Source organism: Quercus lobata, chromosome 8 (genome assembly GCF_001633185.2).
Source record: "Quercus lobata isolate SW786 chromosome 8, ValleyOak3.0 Primary Assembly, whole genome shotgun sequence".
Classification (NCBI taxonomy): Eukaryota; Viridiplantae; Streptophyta; class Magnoliopsida; order Fagales; family Fagaceae; genus Quercus; species Quercus lobata.
Genome location: NC_044911.1, coordinates 36,765,616 through 36,783,375, shown reverse-complemented (window position 1 = coordinate 36,783,375; position 17,760 = coordinate 36,765,616). Strand labels below are relative to the sequence as shown.

At 32.9% G+C, this 17,760-nt stretch overlaps 1 protein-coding gene across 1 annotated transcript; it reads left to right on the top strand.

The window, feature by feature from the left end:
* Positions 1-5,148: 5,148 nt before the first annotated feature.
* Positions 5,149-8,067, top strand: LOC115954896 (receptor-like protein kinase FERONIA). The gene has a single exon (XM_031072894.1). It carries the CDS (start codon positions 5,216-5,218, stop codon positions 7,925-7,927), a length of 2,712 nt encoding a protein of 903 aa, XP_030928754.1. The 5' UTR covers positions 5,149-5,215; the 3' UTR covers positions 7,928-8,067.
* Positions 8,068-17,760: the final 9,693 nt, after the last annotated feature.

Genomic DNA, 17,760 nt, shown 5'->3' with positions numbered 1-17,760 from the left:
TGTTGAGCCAAAATTCACAATTCCACATACAATTTTATTGGATTGACTTTTTGTATATTTTTTTCTTTACACACTATTTTAAGTAAAAACACATAGTTTTACACACAAAAACAAAAATTTAGGAAAAAAATCATTGTTCATCCTTTATGTTTGGGGCAGTTTACAATTCTTTCTTAAACTTTAAAATCAAGCAATTTTTCCCTTAATATTTTGGAAAAGAGCAAATATGTCATATTGTTATTCTCTCAGTTAAACCATAATAAAAGCTTATGATTCTTAAAATATTTTACCGTGTAATGTCTAAATTACTCCCGCTAAATTTTAACATCCTAAAAATTTTCTTTACGTATCTTGAGTTTTAAATGATAGAAATTCTTAGAAAGTTAGAATGATGATATTAGGTGTTTTATTTGTTATCTAAAGAACATTGGTTTTCTAGGTTTAAATTTTCAAAACTTATAATTTATCTAATGAAAAATTCGATGACACATGTCTTTTGTTATCTTTTTTTTTTTTCTTTTTTTTTTTAATTTCTTAGCAAAACTCAGTTGTTTATTAGTGGAAGATTTTGATATTCGTTATCATTCTTAGAAGTTTTAGAGAGTAGATATATTGTCTTTAGTAAGTAGGTACTAAAAAACTATTACAGTTAAATAAATATTTATATGTTAAATAGCTACCTTAACTTTGTGGTTGATCAAAATTCTTAAGCGAATGAGATTAACTTTTTACGACATAATTATCAAAATTCTTAAAATTAATGTCTCTTTTGATTAATGTAAATCTCTTTATACTTTAAAAATCAAATGATTCATATCTTTTTTTTTGTAATACAAATTAAATCTAGAATGGACCTTAATTACTACTTTTTTTCCATGGTAAAAAGCATGAATGCGCAAACAGTAATGTTGTACAGTGCTTTGGTTTGTTCAACCCATACACACTATCATCAACTTTTTTTTTCCCCACCTGTGTTGTTTGTGCTTTTTTGTCTTTTCCTTTAAATATTTATTATTTATATGTACTGTATGGGCAAGAGTTGGAGCCTAAGCCCAAATGTGTGGAATCCTGGTCTAATAAGCCCAATACAATGAATTTCGTAGAGTATGGGTCAAAGAACTAGGTCTAGATGAGTTGGGCAACGGCTAGCATGAAGTTAAAAATCAATCAAACACAAATAAAAGCTATTATTGCCAAAGGAAATTCGGTCCGAGGAGACCAGAATTTGATGTATACAGATCACAATATTAAGATTGTTTAGCATGCTACAGTATTCTTTCTCACTCCTTTTTTTGCCTCCTCTTCATGAGAGCTCTTCCACATTATATAGCTCTTTTTTGATCATCTGGACCTTACACTTGTTGATCATCTGGATCCCCACTTGAGTACCCATCCCATCAAACACCCCTTTCAGCCCTCTATGAGTTGTGGCAGCCAAGGCAGCACTGTTTAGGGGTCTTCTCCACATTAATGCTGCCAGAAAAGTAACTGCAGTGCATTTAATATGATGGTGACAGTTTTTCCTTAGATATTTTAAGTTTTCTTCCCCCTCAAGTGTTCAGGGGGCGCATCTCAATTGCTAGAGTACACACCTGGTCTGCATTTTCCATGTCCGAGAAGGAGTTCCTCCTCGGACCTTCTTCCCTTTGTCCACCACTGATGAGATTTGTAATGTGAATCATCTAAGTCATATTCTCCTCCTCGGACTTGTTAGTGTCCACGGATAAGGCCTAAGGCCCAATACATTATTTTGGGCCCTAGCCCCTACATGTACCTATACAGTTACACCGACTTAATAAATTCTTACAATATTACACCAGTTTTGCTTGTGCTCTTTTTGTCTTTTCCTTTAAATATTTATATGTGCATATACAGTTACACTGACATAATACATTCTTACAATATTTTCACAATTATTGAGGTATCAATTTTTTAAAGGTCAAAAAAAAATAAATAAAAAAATAAGAAACTGAGAATTACTACCATCTAAAACTAAAAATACGTGAAGAAAATTTTTGGGATATTAAAATTTAGTGGGAATATTTTAGATATTACAAAATAAATATTTTAAGAATCATAAACTCTCATTAGGGTTTAACTAAAAGAATAACAATATGACATATTTGCTATTTTCCAAAATATTAAAGGAAAAATTGCTTGATTTTAAAGTTTAAGGAGTAATGCTATGTCCACAACATTTTTACAATAATTTCACAACAAATTTTATGTGGCAAGGTATTTTTGATGGATAAAAAAGTGATATCAGTAGTGAACTCAGTTTAAAACCAATAACAACTTGTCATTCAGAATTTGCTCTAAACATGATATGGATGTAGCATTTCTCTCAAATTTCGGATCCTAAAAATGAAGGTATTGTGAAAATGTTGTGATATTTTGTTGTATTCTTAGACTTCTTTTTAGTATAGTCAAATTGGGTGAGTGAAATATCATGGTTTCACACACAATTTTCTTGTGTTGTCATTTTGTTTTTTTTTTTTTTTTAATGCATAAATTTAAAACCATTAATAATTTTTCACCGAAGATTTGTTGTGAAAATGCTATGGATGTAAAAAATAAAATAATAATATCAAATTGAGACCTGCCACAATTGGAAATAAAAAAAAAATTTGCAAAAATGTTGTGACATTTTGTTGTGTTCCTAGGATTATTTTTTGTGTGACATTTTGTTGTGTTCCTAGGCTTTTTTTTTTTTTTTTTAGTCAAATTTGGTGAGCCAAAATTCATTTTTTTAGGCACAATTTTCTTCAATTTGCTTTTTATTTTTTATTTTTTTTAAATACAAGGTTAAAAGTAGTTAGCCTAATTTAAAATCAGTAACAATTTACCACCTAGGATTTATTATGAAAATGTTGTTGATGTAGCATTACTCTAAAATAAAATAATAAAACATCAGACCAGAACCCACCATAACTAGAAATAAAGGTATTGTAAAAACATCGTGACATTTTGTTGTATTCCTAGACTTCTTTTTTAGTTTAGTCAATTTGTTGAACCAAAATTCATTGTTTTATGCATAGTTTTTTAGGTTGATTTTGTTTAACACATTGTTTCAAGTTTTAAAAAAAAAAGAAAAAAAAAAAAGAAAGAAAACACATTGTTTTACACACACACACACACACACACACACACAAAAATTGACGAAGTAGCACTTTCCTCCCTAAACTAAAGTTGAATAATTTCCTCCTTTATATTTTGTAAATGAGCATATACTCTTATTGTTACTCTCTTAGTCAAACCATAACGAAATCTTATAATTCCTAAAATATTCCATTGTGCAATGCCTAAAATACTCTTACTAAATTTTAATGTCCCAAAAAATTTCTTCGTGTATTTTGAATATCATGTGGTAGACTGGTAGTCATACTTGAAAAGTTAGAATGATGATATATGGTGTTTTATTTGTTACCTAGAGAATACTAATTTATTAGGTTTAAATCTTCTAAACTTATAATTTTATCTAATAGAAACTTTGATAACAGATGTCTTTTGTTATTTTGTTCTTTTTTTAATTTCTTTTCCTACTTAAAAGGGTGTTTATTAAAAATAAGTAAGTTAAATATCGTACTTAGACTCATAAAATAAGATGATAAAGAATGAAGTATAAATAACAAAATCTTCATTGTAGATGGTCACAAGTATTTAATTTGATGAAAATCTTCAAAAAAATTGTAGCGTATATCATCATTTATTACGAAAATTTAAATATTGTGAAAAGATGATAACATTCATTATTATTCTTTGTAGCATTTTTGGTTAGTAGATATTACATTTAGTAAATAGGTTCTAAGAAATTGTCATAATAAATAAATATTCAAATAGCTATTTTAAATTTTAAGTACACGATTTCATATTTTTTCAACAAAAAAAAAAAATCTATATTAATTTTCTCACTGAAGAGGCATCACGTGCCTTGCACATGCAACCCACACTAGTGATTGGAAAAAACTAATATAAGACCTAAAAGAAAAGGGCAATGCCCTTACTCTATTCGATAGAGTACTCCTACTATTTTACTGAAAGGAGTACTAATAATTAACGACGACAGACCCGTGATGCACCAACTAACATAAACCAACAAAAGTAAATTTTTGAATTATCTGACATGAATTTTTGTAACCTTAAAAAATTGTTGAAAGTCATTAATTTCAGTCTCAAAGAAGTACATTTCCCGCCAATCTACACCGTTTAGATCTTCAATCATATGATTGCTATTGATCTTACTTCAATCGTATGAATCAAAACTTCAATAGCAATCTAAAATGCTCTCAGTTTGTAGTTTCACAGTTCAATCTTATTAGGCCAATCTTTTATACATAAAAAGTTTAATTGGAGGGCTGAAATAAGATATTACACTTTAATTAACATTGTTTTGAAAGCTATAATATAGGCCAAATTTTACATTTACAATCCTTGTGAAATATTTGAAACATGGAATCCTCCTCTGACCTTATAAAATCCGATGCCGTTATGAGACCAAACAATGTATATCTTGCTACAAGAGAGACAGCCTTTTAAATTGGGGTTCACGCATGCCTGTCGTCGGTCATTGACTGAAGATTGGATCAGAGCAGAGCAAATGAAAGGGAGATACTGCATAAGGGAAGATTTCGCTATATTCCGATTTTTTTTTGTTTTGCATTTTGAGGAATCCTGATTTGCAAGGGATTAATTTTTTTTTTTTTTTTTTTCTTAATTGATTTGGGAATTTGTTATAGATTTTTTTTGTGTTTAGATTTGGAAATTTGTTATTAAATTGAGCCCTGGTTAGATGCTATTTTTTTGTGGTCTTTGTAGCAATTAATTTATCAAAGGGTTCTAGGGCTACAAATAGCGATCTGTCTTAATTTATCAAAGGGTAAAATTGAGTTTTTAAGAAAACATAGTAGGCAATTTGGGAAATAATAAGTGGCTTTTCAACGATAATCTTAAAAGGCAGCAGTGGCGTTTGCAAAAGCGCCTCAAATCCGTCCGCAGGTTTTGGCCCAATTCTTTGCATTTCAAAATGCAACTTTTTTGGAGAAACACATTTTGAAACATTACCAAACTTCTGACTTTCAATTTTTGCTCTAAAAAAGAACGTTTTGGCTCAAGAAAGTGGAAACAAACGCACACGTAGTCTCATTATTTACCTCCTCCATCCTTCCCTTCCTCTCTCTCTCTGTCTCCTCCTGTGTGCGTAGTTGGCTTTGCAACAATGAGCAAAACCAGCAAAAAATACCTTAATCTTCAAAACCCATTTATGTTTAGCCCTTTCTACGTCTTCCTCTTTTTCTACCACTTTACCAGCCCCATCGCTGGTGAATTACTGGCCCCTTACAACCCTGTTGAGAACATAGCCCTTGACTGTGGCTTCTCTGGCAACAGTACTACGCAAGATCCGCGGACTTGGATCGGAGATATCAACTCAACATATTCTCCATTAGATCCCCATAACTCATCAGCCATCTCTACGGCGCCTCAATCCCGTACCGCGGTGCCTCAGGTCCCTTACAGCACAGTACGCTTTTCACGCTCCGAATTCACCTATATCTTTTCAGTGACTTCAGGCCAGAAGTTCATCCGTTTTTACTTTTACCCAGCTTCATACCCGAACTTTGACAGCTCTAAGGCCTACTTCTCTGTCAAAGCTGGTCCCTTTACTCTCCTAAGAAACTTTAGTGCTGCTCTTACTGCTGACGCTCTTCACTTAGAAAGTCTTTCAAAGGAGTTCTGTGTAAATGTTGGGGATGAGAAAACTCTGAACATAACTTTCACTCCAAGGCCAGATTCATATGCTTTTATCAACGGATTAGAAGTCGTATCAATGCCTCCCAATCTCTATTACACTGCAGCTGAAAAAAATGGGGCTGTATTTATTGGCCAGGTGCAACCATACCGCATCGAAAACAACACGGCTCTTGAGACGGAGTACCGTGTAAACGTTGGTGGAAGGTCTATCTCACCCGCTGAAGACACTACTGGTATGTACCGGAGCTGGTTGAGCGATAATGATTACTTGGTTGTGAACGACCATAGTGTTCTACCTGTCAACACCTCTATTTCCTTGATGTTCAACAAAATTCCAAATTATACAGCACCAGAGGAAGTCTACAAAACTGCCCGGACAATGGGTACGAACAAAACCAATAACAAGCTCTATAATCTTACTTGGGAGTTTTCCGTGGATTCTGGCTTTTTTTACATGGTGAGGCTTCATTTTTGCGAGTTTCAACCAGAGATTAACGGCAGCTCTCAGAGAGTTTTTTACATCTATATAGCCAATCAAACTATTGCAGCTGCCGGTGTAGATGTAATCCAATGGAGTGGTGGAAAAGGGATTCCAATGTGTGTTGATTATGTTGTGCCGATGCTCGGCAAATTAAATCAGAAGAAAATGTACCTTTCCGTTGCACTGCAAGCAAACCCAGATGATCGGCAGACAGCTTACAACGATGCTATTTTGAACGGGCTGGAAATATTCAAAATCAACACCACCGGAGGCATTCTCGCCGGGTCCAACCCAGACCCGACTCCGACGTCATCTACGGTTCCGCCACCATTAATCCAACAACCAACTGGGCGGAAGGTTAACAAGACGACAAAAATTGGCGTTATTTCGGGTGTGGTTTCCGGCATAGCCTTGATCGTTTTTATTGTCGGTTTCTTAATTTTCCGAAGGAGCAAGAGTGTCAAGGACGGAGACTATGATGATGCGACCAAGTCAACGAAGACCCAGGGGTCAACAACAACAACACTACCAGCTGATTTGTGTCGTTATTTTACACTGTCTGAAATTACAGCAGCAACCAACAACTTTGATAGTGTGTTCATTGTTGGTGCTGGTGGGTTTGGTAACGTGTATAAAGGGTACATTGATGGGTGGGCCAGGGGCAACCCCGTTGCCATCAAACGATTGAAGCCCGGGTCTCAACAAGGGGCACATGAATTCAAGACCGAGATTGAGATGCTATCTCAACTCCGCCATGTGCATCTTGTTTCTCTCATTGGGTATTGTAACGATGGCAATGAGATGATCCTAGTGTATGACTATATGGCCCGTGGGACCCTCCGTGATCATCTCTACAATACTGATAATCCGCCTCTTTCCTGGAAACGACGACTCGAGATTTGTATTGGTGCAGCACATGGGTTGAACTACCTTCATACAGGCGCAAAGCACATGATCATTCATCGTGATGTGAAGACTACAAATATCTTATTGGATGAGGAATGGACTGCCAAGGTGTGTGATTTTGGGTTATCAAAACTAGGCCCCACTAGCATGTCCAAGGCTCACGTCAGCACCGTGGTGAAAGGTAGCATGGGGTATTTGGATCCAGAATATTATCTACGTCAACAGTTAACTGAGAAATCTGATGTGTATTCTTTTGGTGTGGTGTTGTGTGAAGTATTGTGTGCAAAGCCACCCATTACACGTATGGCGGTGAAAGAGCAAGTCAACCTGGTGGAGTGGGTCAAACAGTGCCATCGCGATGGAAAACTTGATGAGATTGTTGATCCATTTTTGAAGGGTACAATTGCAGTGGAATGTTTGAAGAAATATGTTGAGATCGCTACAAATTGTTTGCTTGACAATGGAACCGAACGCCCATCAATGAACGATGTGGTGTGGGGCCTTGAGTTTACATTGCAGTTGCACGAGAATGCAGCAAATAAAGAGGTGACACTTCGTGGGGTTGAAATTGAGGTGATGGAAGCTGAGAAAGCTCTCATCCCTAATAAGTCCATTGTATATGATAGTAGTGACATGTTCAGTAGTAGCGATGGACAAGTGACAAGTATAGATAGCAACAGCAGGGTCACCGTTACAAGCAATGAAGAACAAAGTTTTGCGAGTACGGATTTGAATGGATTTATGTCTGCCGGGGCAGTGTTTTCTGAGATTTTGATTCCTAAAGGTAGATAAAAAATAAAATAAAATATAAAAAGGTTGTAGCTTAAATTTTAGTGTGTTTTATTTTGACTTTGGAGTCGCGTTGGATCCTTAAACTAGGTTTGGAAGAAAGTCATTTTATTCACATATGGAGTAAGATGATAGTTGTAACTTGTAATGCATATGTTTGATAAAATTACTACTTTTTAAAAAGAAGAAAAGCATTGGCGTGCATCTTGGTGCTAATATTTTAATGTGTATACTAAGGAGAGAGAGAATAAAGAATGACCTCGCAAATCATGTTCCATTAGATTGAGCTTCATCTTCGGTAAGAAAATCATAAATTCAAAGCATATACTGGTACCACTGTAGGCCAACCAATTATTATTTTTTCAATTACTATGTGTGAGCAACTCAATAGAAAGTGCTATTCATCCTTAAGAACCAATTAATGATGTTGAGATTTAGAGTATTAATTATCTCAAGCATATGACGCATTACCTCCTTGCAATATGCATGTGGGTTCACAGTTCACACAATTAGAAGGCTATGTATTGTAAGAGTAATTATGCATATGGAAAGAGGTATATAAGATTGTTTCTCTTTTATCTACTTTTCTCTAGGATTTTATATAATTTTATGAAATTTTAAAAATTAAGTTTTACTTTGTATTCATAATATTAATCAAATTTTTTACGTATAAAAATTTATTAATAACTAATTTAAGTAAAGAGGAAGATAAGCAAAATATATTAATTTTAAGTAACTTTGTAGAGTTTATCTCATATGATTATTGATGGATTCTATAATTCCATTTCATCCATCCCATGACCACATAAACCATAATATTGTAGACATAACAAATTTCACAACTTATTAAATCAGTACTCAACACATTATAATTACAATAATATCATTTTTAATTACATTAAACAATTATTGACATTAGTTTTATTTAATACCAACAACGTAACATTAAAGCAAGTGTGAAAAAAATTGTGCACTCTGTTATGTCATTTGACTTATTGTAAAAAAAAAAAAAAAATCACGTGCGTGACTCATTTGGATTGTAGAGCCATACTGGCTCAACTTTCAATCCAGCTAGACACCTAATATTTTGAGTTAGGCCTTTTATACCCTTGTATGAAGATGATAGTACATTATCCTATTTCTTAGTTCCAATAATTGAAGTTTTTATATGATGGAAAAAACTAAGGGCATATTCAATACATTGTAACGATAATTATATAAGTACAAAAATAAGTATTATAGGAAATACAAAATATTATCAACATATATATATATATATAAAATCGAAGTCTCTAAAACTCCAATAGTTTTTCATGTCAGTATTTAATTTATTTATTTATTTATTTTTAAATTTTTTTTCCACGTCAGCATTTAATTAATTTATTAATTTATTTTAAATTTCGTTTTTTTTTTTCAGCCTTTTATGCGACTTGCTCTCTCTAACCTATACGCATTGACGCATTCTTAAAACCCAAAACCCTAACCTTTGAGCTCTCTCTCTCCACTTTGTCTCTTTATTCCTCAAACCTCTCCCTTGCAAGCCATCCCCAATCGCTCATTTGCTCTGTTTAAAGCTTTATCTCAGCTTGCTTTGCACGCTCTTCACAGATTTCGGCAAAGCTTCTGAAGCTCCCACAGTTTTCCACGTCAGCATTTAATTAAATTTTTTTTTAATTTTGTTTTTTTATCCACGTCAGCATTTAATTAATTTTTTTTTAATTTCATTTTTTTTTTAATTTTTTTTTTCAGTCTTTTATGCGACTTGCTCTCTCTAACCTATACGCATTGACGCATTCTTAAAACCCAAAACCCTAACCTTTGAGCTCTCTCTCTCCGCTTTGTCTCTTTATTCCTCAAACCTCTCCCTTGCAAGCCATCCCCAATCGCTCATTTGCTCTGTTTAAAGCTTTATCTCAGCTTGCTTTGCACGCTCTTCACAGATTTCGGCGTATTTTCAGGTAATCTATACGATTTCACATCGGATCTAAAATTTTTTGCCTTGTTTCATTAAAAAATATATAGATTGCATCAGATGGTTGAATTAGAACTTTGTTTCAGAAAATTAGGGTTCGTTTTCTTCTTCTTCTTCTTCTATTTCTTATTTTTGAGATTTTCGATCAAAATTGCATAAAGTTGGTTCAATTCGATTAATTAGCAATCGATTAATGGTGAGTACTTCGACTTTTTTTTTTTTTTTTAATGTGTGTGTGTGTGTGTGTGTGTTCGAATCTGTAAAACTATTTGTTGATTTGAGTAAAATCTCTATGGGTTTTCAGTGGACTAGAATTTAACTTGGGTTTTGTAAATTTTGTTTGGTTACTATTCAACTTTATTCTGAATTGATCATTTTTTTTTTGTTGTTGGATTTTTTCGATAAACCATTTGGTCTTCACTACTTATTTGATCTGTTGAATTGATTTTGCTTTTGAGTCCGTTTGATATGTATGTATATTTGTGTTATGTTTGTGTGTATGTGTGTAGATACTATGTATGTATTTAAGCTTCACTAAAATTAATGCTATGTGTTTCATATTGTTCTGTCGATTTTGTATTCTGTGACTAGGTTTCTGTGTTTGTGTGGTTGGCTTCAATGTTTTGCTTAATGAAATGTCTATTTCTTATTTTTGAGATTTTCGATCAAAATTGCATAAAGTTGATTTTTTTTTTCTTTATCAAACCTAGGGTTCAACTCGATTAATTAGCAATCGATTAATGCTGAGTACTTCGACTTTTGTGTGTGTGTGTGTGTGTGTTCGAATCTGTAAAACTATTTGTTGATTTGAGTAAAATCTCTATGGGTTTTCAGTGGACTAGAATTTAACTTGGGTTTTGTAAATTTTGTTTGGTTACTATTCAACTTTATTCTGAATTGATCATTTTTTTTTTGTTGTTGGATTTTTTCGATAAACCATTTGGTCTTCACTACTTATTTGATCTGTTGAATTGATTTTGCTTTTGAGTCCGTTTGATATGTATGTATATTTGTGTTATGTTTGTGTGTATGTGTGTAGATACTATGTATGTATTTAAGCTTCACTAAAATTAATGCTATGTGTTTCATATTGTTCTGTCGATTTTGTATTCTGTGACTAGGTTTCTATGTTTGTGTGGTTGGCTTCAATGTTTTGCTTAATGAAATGATTTGGGACATGATATTTTCTGAACTTTGTTTTTAGTTTTTAATTGCCTTGATTTAAAGCTTTGAGAACTTCTAATTTGTTCACTTGATTGTGGTTTACTTTTATGCCAAAATGAGTTGTGCTTAGAAAAGATGTATTTTCTTTTGGGGAAAATAGAGATTCCAATGTAAAGTTCACATCGTTTGTAAATCTCTGTAAACTGAAATTTTTATTTTAGTCAACCACCAAGAGTATTTTAGTTTTTTTTTTTTTTTTGGGTTGATTGTCTTTGATTTAGGTATTTGGGTTATTGGTTTTGATTAAGGTTGAATGACGAAGAAAAATGAAAAGAATTACACAATCGAAGACACCTACAACCCTACATAGAGATGAAGCAAAGAATGAGTTTTTTCGGTATTGGTTTCTTTTGGATTGTATGTAGCAGTTGAAATTTCAGATACAGTAGGTTCGGATAGATTGGTGGTTGATTAGAGTTTAAATTTCGTGTTGTTGATGAATTTGGGATGCCCAGATTTATTTTAATTTTTATGGGTGACCAAGTTTGTGATTTTTTTGGTATAAATAGTTATGTGGTTTGGTATTTGCTGTTTCATATTTTGCAGCAAAGTGAAAAGAAATCGAGTTAATACTTCTATGTCATGTAAGGTTTTGAACATTGGAAGTTTGAATTTTGTTGTTTGTTGCCTTTTCATAATTGATTATACATTAGTATTGCATAAATTGTACTAGCATAATTTTTTTTTTTTTGGTAATCTTTACATCTATGAAGTCACCTTACAATTACAATTAAGGCTTACTTGATTTGTTGAGTTGACTAATGGTTGCTCTATTATTTTAGGTGTTGAATTTTTTTATGCATGTTGAGGTTGTTCCATTACCAGCCAAGAGGCTTTAGGCTTTGCTTGAGGGCTTGTGTTTTTATACCATAAAATTGTTTCTTTCCCTGCCTTTGTATTGATAAGTAACAGCTGTTAATAAATGTGTGACCTTTCAAAAAGCCACACGTTGCGTTATCTCACTCCCTCTTGCTTTTATTTATTTAGAATTTGATAGTTATACTCTCGCATTATTTTAAGTCAACTTCATGGTTTGTGTCTCTTGGTTTTGGTTGTCATAGGAATTGCTAACACACTGAAACACCACCTGTGCTCTCATCCTACATTAAAACAAAAAAAAATGCTATTGATTGTTAACTAACCAAGCATGGCAGGTGTCCAAGAAAATAATATGGTAACATTATCCCATTGCTTTCAATTTATTTCTCCTTCCCCCAATCCCACACAGATATTTTGACATATTTTATCAAACAAGTCCACGCATTCCGCCACAATGACTCACTAAATGCATTGTATGTAATTGTGGTAGATTTGGTTTTGAATTAGAATTCGTTTTTATAGTGGTTGGAACCTAATTTGGGTCCATTTCTATATACAACCCTCTATATACATCCACTGGTAAGGTTTTTGTTTTCCCTTTTTAAAATTTGGATTTTAAATATGACTTAGGTTTTGATATTGTGGTGGATTGGTTTTGATTTAGGAAATTGGGTTAGTCTATGGTCAACATAAAAGGGGTTGCCTAAGAGATCATTTGGGAAGAACATGCACTTGGCATTAATTTGTAAAGTGTATTTTTTGTTTTGTTTTTGTTTTTTTCTTGTGGGTTTGTGGACAAATATCAGTGAGTATTAACCTCTTATATGGTATATGTATACATGTTATTTTCAAATTTGTAATTGATGTTTTGGTCAATTTCACCATTGCCTTTAGTGATTATTATATATAAGCTACAGTTACGTCATTAGTTGAAGGAGTGGTGTTCCTTTGCAAAGCAGCCAATAAATATACAGCTATCAACTTCATTTTCTTTTGTTCTTCCATGAAGATGAGGGGGATGCATGTTCACAAAGCTTGATGTGCAGGTTTAAAGAAAAGAGATGAGATTCTAGAAGGAGAATGTTTGGATCTAGATTGTCATAGCATTGAGCAACCGTGATAGCTATTGCGGTTGCTATTGGCTTCTATGTAAATTAAATGCCTACAACAAATATAGATGTGGCAATAGTGTTTATTGGAATTCTTTTGACAGTATTTGATTTACAAAATACATCAAAGCAAAAAGTGAATTTATGTAGTGAGACTGATTTACAATTAATATGAAGTATGTTTTCATTGTTTCAAAATTGAATTTGGATTTTGACCTTGAGCCAAGTAAACATACAAAGGTTGCAAACCTTTGCAAATAGATTTCCCATTGTCTTAATGTTGCCTTAGTTTTCAACATTGTTTTGTAAAAAAAAAAAAAAAAAAAAATTTCCTTTATTTCTTTTTCAATGTCTTTTTTTTTTTTCTTTCCTTTTTAGCTTTTTCTTGGTGGGTAAATCAGCCTTTCCTTGATTCTTTTAGCTTTTTCTTTTAATGTAAGGTTGATTAACTAAATATTTATTTAACTAGCTTTTTCTTTTAATGTGAGGTAGATTAATTAAATATTTATTTAACTATCCCGTGCATCGCACGGGTTAGCGACTAGTAATGAAATAATTATTATTATTCATTTGTTTTGTGACAAAAGAAATAGAACCCTAACTCTAGGAAAATGAATACATACTTAAATTAATTCCCTAAAATACCCTTATTTATAAAGTTCCATTTAGAATCTAACTTAACATCTTAATCCGTATAAATTGGACAATTTTATAATTAATATATATTTCTTTTGTTCAAATTTCAAAATGAATAACTGCATAAATGTCCCCCTCAAAAAAAAAAAATAATAATAACTGCATAAATGTTATAAAAAAGAAAAAGAAAAAAATGATAACACCTTAAATTTCAATTCGATCTTCTGTGCAAGATTATTTGCACTACAAAAAAACAGGGCTATCCCAGCGTTTTGAAAAGCGCTGGGATAGCCCCAAAAAGCGCTGGGATAGGGTCAAAATTCCTATCCCGGCGTTTTTTTCCCAGCGCTTCAAACCGCCGCGGTTTGAATGTCGAGATAGGGTCGCCGGACCTGTACCAGCGCTTTTTAAAAGCGCTGGGACAGGTCCCGGCGCTTTTCAGACCATGTTCTGGCGTTTTTACTTGTGTCGGGACAGCCTTTACGAAAATGTGAATATAACCTATACCAGCGCTTCTGAAAGCGCTGGAATAGGTACTATCTATGCCAGCGCTTCCTACTACCTATGCCAGCGCTTCCTACTACCTATGCCAGCGCTTTTGAAGCGCTGGCATAGGTCTTGAACGAATAAAATCTAAAAGGCCTATACCAGCGCTTTTGAAAGCGCTGGAATAGGTACTACCTATGCCAGCGCTTTCTACTACCTATACCAGCGCTTTTTAAGCGCTGGCATAGGTCTTGGACGAATAAAATCTAAAAGACCTATACCAGCGCTTTTGAAAGCGCTGGCATAGGTCTTGAATATATAATTTAAAAGGACCTATGCCAGCGCTTTTAAAAGCGTTGGTATAGGTCCTTGAAAAAAAAAAATTTTAAAAATTTTTTTTAGCACCTGTAATGTACCTAAAAAACATATTTTCCAATACCTATTTTATAGCAACTATAATGAACTACAATTCATATTTTCCAATAGCAAATACCATACCACATTAAACCAAGAAACTAAATATATATATTTAATTACACACCATATCAATAATTACATCCCAAATGTCTAGAATTTTATACACAAAATAATACATCCCAAGTGTCTAGAATGTTATGAACAAAATAATACATTCTAAACAACTATGTACAATGCCCTACACAAAAGCATACATTCTAACTATATAGAATGTCTTGCACAAAAGAATACATTCTAATTGTCTAGAATGTTATAATAAAGTTTCCAACTATGATGTGTACATACATATCAAAGTTTGAAACTTTATTATAAATATCAAAATATCATAATAACTACTCCAAAATAGGTGCCAAAAGTATCGCCTACTGCGTATCATCAAATGATAAGTGTTGAGCACCGGGAGACTGGATATTTACTGCAGAATCACCATCACCATCACCATCCTACGAATTAAGAAACACACAATGGATTAGTGTAGTAAACAACAGAGTTAATAGCTAAATCACACAATATCACTAGTATTACTACCAAGTGCCACATTAGCAATTAAAAGACACTCAAAATAATTGATTTTAGTTAAGCATATCAATTGGGTATTAGTCTCAATAAATTTCTCAAAAAGAGATTAGTAAGTAATTTATGCAAAAAATTCAATAAGTGATTACTTACAAATAACCTTAAAACAACCATCAATAGTTAAGCATATCAATTGTTGGTTAATGTTTGAATGTATCCCCTCTTTGTGATGTGTTTCATTATGTTAGGCAAATTCATTATTTGCTATTATGTAAAGGTGACAGTGATGATTTTTTTTGGTATTTGATGTTTGTGTGAGGAATAGTTTTAGTGAGAGCAAGATATCAAGACAAGTTTTTATTTATTTAAATGTAAATTTTGTTTATGAATAGGCTTCTAATAGGAGGAGATATTGTAGCAAAGCTCTTTTAGTATAGAAGGTGTTTGGGAAAAAGCCAATCCTAAAGTAGTAGTAGAAGTAGACGAACTGTTAATCCATCTACTGAAGTACCAATTCCTCCACTTTATCCAGAACACTACATACAAATATTTCTCTCATGCTTCCCTTTTGTCTTCATTGAATATCAGGTACACATAAATGTATGCTTCAGTAATAACCTTACATATGCGATAAAAACTTTTACATCCCTACAAGTTTCCTCATTATGTGATTTTAAAAAATAATTACATAAATGTCTGCTTCAGTAATAACCAGTAACTTATGGAAAATGACATAACTTATGGGAGCATCCAATGCAATTATTTTTCTAACTTTTGAGCAGGTAAGATATTAGAGTTATGTTCATGCAAAAAATCAACAAACAAATTGATATGGTCAGGTCAATTGACAATAGAGAAATATCTTTCTCAAAATAATATTCTTCCTAGATTTAAAGTTTTATAATTAATTGAAAACCCTTTTGTACAAGGTCAAGTCATCAAGTTTCCCAATTCAAAGAGATACAAACATGCCAAAATGCTCAAGTTTTTTTAATGTTGGAGCTCAAGCTCTAGGTATATAGTTTTACAATATTTTCATCACCATAAAGTAGCCAAGGTGTGGCGAGCCATGCTATTATGTGTTATGCGGAACATGTGACATGAAGGAAATAAGAAGAGCAGCATTCCTTTGATGTCTTTTATTGAGTTTTTCCAACTCTATTTCCTTTTGACTTATCCCAAAAAAGAAAAAAGAAAAAAAAACTCTATTTCCCTTTGATTTGTATTCTTTGAAAAGGGAGTGTATACATCTTTTAATTTTTCCTCTCTTTTCTTTTTTTAATAAATTATTTACTTAAAAAAAACACTAACTTATATAAGTTATGCTAAGATGTAGAAGAATGGTGATAATTTGAAATTCTTTAGGGGAAGTCTCAAACTTGACCACAGCATATGGTGTTTCTAAATAATGTCAACGGAAGAACCAACGTGAATTCTCTATAAAATAAAAATAAATTCATATGGTCTGTAATTGTATGGAACTTGCTAATTAGTTGAGTCTCTATTGACTTCTCCAAAATCTTACTTTTTTGGTCCATAAGGTATTGAAGTGCCGATTTTTCCAGATTGTACTTTTATGGAGGCACGAATACTACCTAGAGACTCATTGAAAGTTACTAGAGGGATATTATTGAGGAAAGTTCCAGTATGGGAAAACAGAGGTTTTTGGAATTGGATTTGGAGAATAAATGTGCAGCCGTAATTTACGCTCTTTGCTTGAAAGGTGATCCACAATATTTACCTATGAATTATTTCAATCTTTATTTTAGGAAAATAATATCATCATTCTTAAGTGAAATATGTGGTGATATATGGGGATGGTGCAGAATTAGTGACACATATAATGGGAGTGCTCAGAAGCGCCAGAAGTGTAGAGACCAACCACAATGTTTCCATAAGTATGGTGTTATTTTGTCTTTAAAACAAAATGGGCATGTCATGGAGGTGGAGGTCATGTTGAATATAAGCCTAGCTGTTATGGTACAATCAGAACCAAAGGTGGGTGAGCGAAGCTCTTTGAAGACAGAAGTGAATTTGATGCAAACAACCTTTAAGAGTGGCTATTAAAGAGTGTAGATGGAGACCTCCTATAGGTATGTATTATAAGGTAAATTTGGCTATCAAGGAATTGCAGAACAACCTATCAAAAAAAGGAAATTGCAGAACAAAATATGGTATGGTTTGGGAGTAGTTCATGATAGTGGAAGCCAATATATAGGAGCAATGTGTGCAAAAAAAAGAACCAGGGAATCACCAAATTGTAGTTATGAAATTGTCATTGTTGTTTGCAGTTGTTCACATGAATGATTATTTGATTTAGATTTTCTTTCATTGTTTTCTTTTAGGTTTAGTAAGGTTTGGGACAAGTTGTTCACTTATCAAAAAAAGGTTTGGGACACTTCACGTTTTTTATAACATGTAACTACTTTTTGAACATGAATTATTCATTACAATGGAGAGTTCACTTTTTGAATTTTTACAATTATATAGTTCATGTAAAATTAGAAAGCTTTTACGATTAAACTATACTTTCATAAGAATTTTGCCCATGCATCACGTGGGTTAGTGACTAGTTGTATTAATAAGCCTGAGTCTAA

Excerpts from the sequence above, each read along its gene's own strand:
- LOC115954896 (XM_031072894.1), top strand. The coding sequence starts at position 5,216 with ATGAGCAAAACCAGCAAAAAATACCTTAATCTTCAAAACCCATTTATG.